The sequence below is a fragment of the Plodia interpunctella genome, chromosome 22, assembly GCF_027563975.2.
Source record: "Plodia interpunctella isolate USDA-ARS_2022_Savannah chromosome 22, ilPloInte3.2, whole genome shotgun sequence".
NCBI lineage: Eukaryota > Metazoa > Arthropoda > Insecta > Lepidoptera > Pyralidae > Plodia > Plodia interpunctella.
In genome coordinates, this window is record NC_071315.1 from 709,206 (window position 1) to 717,085 (window position 7,880).

Below are 7,880 nucleotides of genomic sequence, written 5' to 3' on the forward strand. Positions count from 1 at the left end.
ATAGTGTTATAATTTAATGTAATTAAAATTGATGGGAAGAATTCGAAAACTGCATTTATTTCTTTCTAGGCTATTCCTAATAATTTTCCCATTTTCACTTCCAAAAGACACATATGCAATGAAGCATAAATTAAGTGGTAGTCTTCTCATGCATAAAATATCATAACTCCATGCATTAGGTGCATCTTTTCTATAAAGTTACTTAATCCAAACTCCATTAATAAATCGATATGATTAATCTTATTGAACACAAGTACCTACTGACTTGGTTCAGTCGATCGAGCCACAAGTTAAAAATAACTTTAAATAAACAACAAATACTTATCATGCAAATTCAAAACAATAATACATCCACATTAAGACAGATCAGCTAAATGAATATCTGAAGATATCCATTTTAAAACAAAAATCCGTATGTAGAGCTCAATTTTTGACTACACACACATCCATTGCAGGCTTTTCAGCTGACATAAATAATTAAGCTATGTACAGAGAGCAATGTATGCTCCTAAAAATATGTTATCGCATAAACTAAACACAGAATGATATTCGATTGATTTGAAGTACGCGGCAAGTGAAGCTATTGAGCCAATCAGCGTGCGCAGACGGCAAAAGGCGCGGAGGCGACGCTCTCCTCAAAAATCCCCACCGGCCACGGACACTGATCAAATCTGCGAGTTGTGTGGCGCGAGAGACGCGTATAGTGTATAAGTAATTTATTCAAATTCAACAAACAAAAATGAGGGAAATCGTGCACATTCAAGCCGGCCAGTGCGGAAACCAGATCGGAGCTAAGGTAAATATTAATCAAAAATAAATATCGTTCCAAAGACGTTAATGCTACGCCGAATATGTACTGAGTAACGGTCAGTAACGGTACGAGTTAGCTTAGCATGGAATTCAATGATAATTTAAATGTTTCGTACTATTTTATGAACTCCACTTTCTTTTATGTCTTGGCTGTTTCTGTGGGCTTCCTTTGCATTGGCGAAAGGAGGTCGTCTATGAGTCTATGTTACACTGTGATGCTACACAATGATGGGACGTGTTGCATAGTTCCATTCTTATTTGAAAATGGAATTCCGAATTTGAATTTTACGGTTCACCGCTCTGTCACTTTCGCGCAGGGTTGTCACCCCCCTTGTTTACATTTTTATAACTTGTTGACATTGTTGAACTACCTTTGTTAATATAAATGATTACTTAAATAGTCACATATTATCTCATAAATTAACTCAATAGGTTTGTAGAACAGTACTAGTATTCTTATTTATTTAAATAAGTACTTAAGTTATTAAATAAAATTGTTACTAGGTATAGTTATAGATTATGAATTCATTACCTAACCAACAAGTTTTCATGGCTTACGGTATGTATGATGTCATCTTACGAGATTATTCATTGACCTTATATAGAAATAATAAAATTGATTGCCAATCTCCTTGGCTTGGAGTCAAGGTGTTTCTCATCAAATGGACAATTCATTCTCTTTTCTTTATGATAATTGACTTGATTTTCTGATTGAAATGATTTAGTATAGATATATTGTAGCGTCTTCGATTATTGGATTGCTCTTTCCGCCTTGCTTTAAACACGTATTTTGTTGTACACGTTGTTATAATAATTCTTGAAGACAAACAAAAAAACCTACATTCACAATTTAGTTATGTATGTATATGATCTTAGGAATTATTCAAAGGACCTTAAAATATTCATCACTATCATGGATAGAGTTAATAGTAAACGTATAAAAAATAATAGAACAATGCTGATGATGAGCAATAAGAAAATATTAATTGTCCCGTAATTAGCGTAATTTTTTTCAATTTTACGCTAATTATTATTTATTCATATCAAAGTCGATGAATGACATGTCCTAGTAAATAGACTATGCAATTTCCTAAAGTCTGATCATTTTTCACTGGCATTTCTCACAGATATCATTTCGCATTTATAATATTAGTTGGGTTTAGATGTGAACCACTTTTCTTGCAACGCCGAATGCCAAGTTTTGCTTCTAGATAATAAAATAGAACCTATTAATTTAAATAAGAGACCAGAGAGATATTAAATATCAACAGCATTATAAATTGATTCATAAAATAGATGTATAATGTATAAATTGTAATAAGAAATTAATGCTATGAAATGAATATGAGAACTATGTGAAAGGTTCAACGTTAAGACGATATCCAATCACACATATAATTAAAACGTTCTCTAGAACTCTTTCCACTTTATTGGCAATTGTTTTCATTACAATGTCTACTGTTGTTGATCCATTAGTTGTGTCTGTGAGAGTTTCTGTTCACATTATTAGTCAGAAACATGAATCACTAGAATTTTCATCGGCTGAGACAGTCTCAAGCTGAATCAATATTGAGAGTGGAATTATTTTAAGCCGAGCAACTTAAGGCTCGTTCAAGATTTTTACCAATTAAATGATTATTATAGTAGTGTGCAGATATTTACTTTTGATAACTTCTTGGAAAATAATGAAGTAGTGTCAAAACTAAGACTTTTTAATGATTTCAATTGCTCGTAACCGTCAATTGATATTTTTAAAACCTCTCCCAAGAATTATAAAAGTTAAAGTATCGAGTATGTTCTAGGATCTATCTGTCTCATCTGAGTATTTTCCCAGTGTCTTCATGTATAGTCCGCTTTCTTTATGTGTTTTTTCTAGGTTCAGTTACAATTTACAGGATGCAACAGTTTCAGTGTACTTCAAAGTATTAGTTCTAGTAATCAGTCATTTAAATCATCGTTTACTCGTATGTGTTATCGCTAGTCTTCCAGGATACGACTGCTCAGTGTATAATCCAGATTTCCTGCTCATCCTGCAGGATGATCCCTTGTACTCGTATGTACTTAATCCGACCGTCTTGTCTGTTTATATCCCACAGTTATCGTTAGTAGTTTGTTTAATGGTCTCTTTAATCATTGGGAAACTAGGCTGTGACGTTCATAAGCCCGGGTAAAAATTTACAAAATAATTTGGCATAAAACATTTCACGTTTGACCGATTATTATTTCGGATGCTAAAACATTATTAGTCTGTAATTTTTGCTCAGTATATCGTCACGGCCAATTTCCCGTGGGCACTGACCGAGACAATGGCCAAATAAAAGTGATGATTTCAGCTGCGATTATGATTTGAATTCGATAAATCCTGACTCACAGATATCATAATTTCTGTGAAAAAATACTAGTGTGATATAAGTTGATTTATTGAAGCACTTGTTAGTATTTTTTTTTATTGCTACGTTATTTTTTCGCAATATTCTTTTTTGTTGGTGGTCATCTATGATAAAAATAGGTTCATTAATAATAACTTCTAGCTTATGTTGTACCTGTGACTTATATTGTTTTAATATAAACTTATACTGTCTTATATTGTGGATTTTTCTTCATCGCTATGCTAATTTTTGCAAATATCTTAATTTGCTGAGTCTGCATTGCAATGAATAAATTTTTGTCTGGCTTGACAGTCATTTAGTTTGACAACAGCACATCAACCAATTTTATCAATTGTAAATTCGTATTTATTATCGTCCATGTTGATTTGAAGTGCAATTGAATTGATCGTACTAGTACTTATACTTAGGCTGCAGTTTTCCTACGAATAAGAAATAACAAGTGCGAAGTATACTAGGAACCAAACGTGTCGAGAATAATCTTATAATGTATGTTAATCACGTACCATTCATGGAAGAATGTATAAGCCGCCTATAATGCAGACAGCATTTATATTTTATTCGAATTAACTCATTAAATCTAATTGGAATACATTTAGCTTGCAACAAATAGCAAAACTAAGCCAGAAAAATATGTTATATTGAAATGTGCCATGGAAATTAATATTTAATTAGAATCACAGGTTAGAATGCATACGAATCAGTGTAGATAGGCAGCAATTGTTTCGGTAAAGTAGTTAGTTGTATGTTTCGGTAAAGTTGTTACACTATCGTCTGAATATTTTTAAAACTTTCGCATAGTTTTTCAATATGAATAATTTCAGATATGAAACGGAAATATTTGGCACGTCTTTTACCCCAAGATAGCTTGAACAGCTATCAGATTTCCTATTTGACATGACCATAATAGAATCAAAGCTATATCTTATCAAGTTACTCCATTTGGCTAGATATTAAAGGTCGTAAGATTAGAGAGGACGTTGACCCACGGTCGTCGCCCGCTAGCTTATAAATAACTGAGACAGCACTTTAAAACAGCAATATTTTAGACGGAAACCGTTAAGGGGCGGCTGTATGCGTGTTTCGAAATCAACGACGCACAAACACCCATTGTACAGGGTTTCCCTTGCGAGTGCTGCCTTTCGCACACTTTCATCTTGTCTATGCTATCTAGTTGCGAACAGAAAGTGCACAACCCAATCACCTTTCACTTTCTGTTGTTATTAAAAATCATTATTCTGTGTTTTAAGTGCACCTCATAGACACAAACTCACGAGATAGTCGATTTTTTCAGTAGGCGGCAGATTCGAATTCGAAGGCCTTTTTCGATTAGTCATTTTACCATAAATGTCTATGTCAAGCGAAACGGCGCCGTACCCACTTGCACACCTACAGAGGATGACATCATACTGCCTTTGCTTGCTTAGTTCGTTCATAACCTCGTCTGAATTTTAATGCTCTTCAAACATGAGTCGATAACCAGCTGAGTAGGCTATTAGCAAGGATTTTAGCCAGTTACAGTAGATATTTATTGTTATCATCCAAATACGCAATCGAGTGACCATATGGCCGGCAAAAGCAGGCCATGGATTACAAGGAGCATCGAAAAATCGAATGCTAATGAGCCTCAGCCAGGTTGACACATTCTCTACATATATGGTGAGATAACCGGAGACGTGGGCGGCGCCCGTCGTCAAGGCAACATTGTACTCATTCATAACAATTCATGCTATTGTCTTGCGTAATCCTCCGAAGCTGCAGCTATTAAACTTTATTATGTATCCTGTGCTCACGCGGTTAATAGACCCTACGAAGGAAGTACCGATAAAATAGTTCAGTTACTGTTAGAAACTACTTTCCTAAGATTAGGACTGTTACAAACCGGTTTGAAAGTAGCGCCGGGATCGCTTACAATTGAACTCGGAGAAACGGAGCTTTCGTGTTGGAATCTTAATGGAGTGCATTCCTTTTCCGCTAGTCGTTTCAACGCATTTTTCTAATGTGGATATTTTCTTTTTCAGTTCTGGGAAATCATCTCCGATGAGCACGGCATCGACCCCACTGGCGCTTATCATGGAGATTCCGACTTACAGTTGGAACGCATCAACGTTTACTACAATGAGGCTTCTGGAGGCAAATACGTGCCCCGTGCTATCCTTGTCGACCTTGAGCCTGGTACCATGGACTCTGTGCGCTCTGGCCCCTTCGGACAAATCTTTCGCCCGGACAACTTCGTTTTCGGACAGTCCGGAGCCGGCAACAACTGGGCTAAAGGACACTACACAGAGGGAGCTGAACTCGTCGATTCAGTTCTTGACGTAGTCCGTAAAGAATCAGAATCCTGCGATTGCCTGCAGGGCTTCCAGCTCACACACTCCCTTGGTGGCGGTACTGGCTCTGGTATGGGAACCCTCCTCATCTCGAAAATCCGTGAGGAGTACCCCGACAGAATTATGAATACCTACTCAGTCGTCCCCTCGCCCAAAGTATCAGACACAGTCGTAGAACCTTACAACGCCACACTCTCAGTTCACCAACTCGTAGAAAACACAGACGAAACATACTGTATCGACAACGAGGCCCTTTATGACATTTGTTTCCGTACTCTTAAACTGTCCACTCCCACCTACGGTGATCTCAACCACTTAGTCTCCCTCACAATGTCTGGTGTCACCACCTGCCTTAGGTTCCCCGGTCAGTTGAACGCTGACCTCCGTAAATTAGCTGTAAACATGGTTCCCTTCCCCCGTCTCCACTTCTTCATGCCAGGTTTCGCTCCCCTTACCTCCCGCGGCAGCAGACAGTACCGTGCCCTCACCGTGCCAGAGCTCACCCAACAGATGTTCGACGCCAAGAACATGATGGCCGCTTGCGACCCGCGTCACGGAAGGTACCTCACCGTTGCCGCCATCTTCCGCGGTCGTATGTCCATGAAGGAAGTAGACGAGCAAATGCTTAACATCCAAAACAAGAACTCATCCTACTTCGTTGAATGGATCCCGAACAACGTGAAGACTGCCGTGTGCGACATCCCACCTCGTGGTCTGAAAATGGCCGCCACCTTCATTGGTAACTCGACCGCCATCCAGGAGCTGTTCAAACGTATCTCGGAACAGTTCACCGCTATGTTCAGGCGCAAGGCTTTCTTGCACTGGTACACGGGTGAGGGCATGGACGAGATGGAGTTCACTGAAGCAGAAAGCAACATGAACGATTTGGTCTCCGAATACCAACAATACCAAGAGGCCACCGCCGACGAGGACGCCGAATTTGACGAGGAAGCGGAACAGGAGATCGAAGACCACCACTAATCACTGCCAGCGCTCAGTCGCAAACAAAAAAACCATGCCATTATATCTCGAGTTACTTTATGTTTGAGTAACATTAATGATTCCTATACAGCGTATTGAAAAGACATGCTTTCTAACTCTTAACGCACGACTAAAAAAACTGCCGGTCATGACATGACATTAAAATGACTTGAAAGCATTTGTATCAGTAGTACACGTACATTCCTCTTCGTTTCTTTATGCCTCGTCAAGAGCAAGATCTGATGTTGTAAAGGCTGATCTGTCCTATAGATATTCTTTATGTATTATATTATAGTTTGGTCGCCAAATAGCGGCCAAACGTGAATAATTTATGAAGGCTTCAATAACCGAAGTTATATTATTATTATTATTAAAATTGTTTCGAACAATAATTTAATGTATATAATAAAGATTTTTATTTATTTATATGTATTTTCTTTTATCAACCTCAAATGCTACATGAGCATAAAATATATCTAGATAAAAGAGCACATTCAACAACAGTCATTAAACATTGGATGATGATTGTGAATGCCAATCAAGATTATTATAATTATTTTACACTATAGGTATCTGAGTTCTAATCCTTGCATTGATAAATAAACAATTAGACAGAACGTTTATGTCATCAATGACAATGACATATAATTTCGTGCTGTTTAATGTTGTGTTTCATGTTAGTAAACATCATAGAAATAGTAGGTAAATCATTGAAATTAAGGCTCTAGTAGATAAGACACTAGATTATTAAAGTTGAGTAAAATGTGTCACATATAAAATGTCACGTCCGACATATCAATGCCAAAATCACCTGACATCACTTGGCTATATTTAGAAATGCACAGACCTCTCCGTTATAGGTTACATTCAATTTTGAACTCTGTATCAGAGCTATAATGATGGCCATGTTTTGCTGTTGGGGTGATTCTGATAAACATGATGTCATGCTGTCTTCGTCATCAGCTTATGTCACGAGTAAACAAGGTAGAATATTTAGATCATGTAAGTATTTATTGGAAATGACACAGATGGTCGAATAGACTTGTGGCTTTACTTGTAATTAGGTCATAACTCATAATCGTAAGGTATAAGATGATTTATTTTGTTTGGGACGGAGATTAATGTAAAGTCTTATTGCCGTCAAGCCAAGTGGAATGAAAGTAAAATTTTGATAGCGAAATTTTACAGTTAATTACCAATCGCCATCATTTTACCTTTCGTAGTAGAATAGGTAGGTACCTTTGTACCATGAAAGGTATATAGTGGCGATATCCTAGCGGGAACCACATGCCACATATCTATTCTAATATAGCCACTCCATATCGTTCTGCGGATATAGGAAGCGATTATAGCATCGACGGCAAAAAGGCAA

General features: G+C 37.3%; 1 protein-coding gene across 1 annotated transcript; it reads left to right on the forward strand.

The window, feature by feature from the left end:
- Positions 1–607: 607 nt before the first annotated feature.
- LOC128679620 (tubulin beta-1 chain-like) lies at positions 608–6,932 on the forward strand. Its single transcript, XM_053761997.1, has 2 exons — positions 608–796; positions 5,219–6,932. The coding sequence occupies exons 1-2, from the start codon at positions 740–742 to the stop codon at positions 6,506–6,508; spliced, it is 1,347 nt and encodes a 448-aa protein (XP_053617972.1). The 5' UTR covers positions 608–739; the 3' UTR covers positions 6,509–6,932.
- Positions 6,933–7,880: the final 948 nt, after the last annotated feature.

Bases quoted from the DNA above. Each gene is read 5' to 3' on its own strand.
- LOC128679620 (XM_053761997.1), top strand. From the start codon at position 740: ATGAGGGAAATCGTGCACATTCAAGCCGGCCAGTGCGGAAACCAGATC. The intron at 797-5,218 runs GTAAATATTAAT...TTTCTTTTTCAG, and splicing joins GAAACCAGATCGGAGCTAAG to TTCTGGGAAATCATCTCCGA.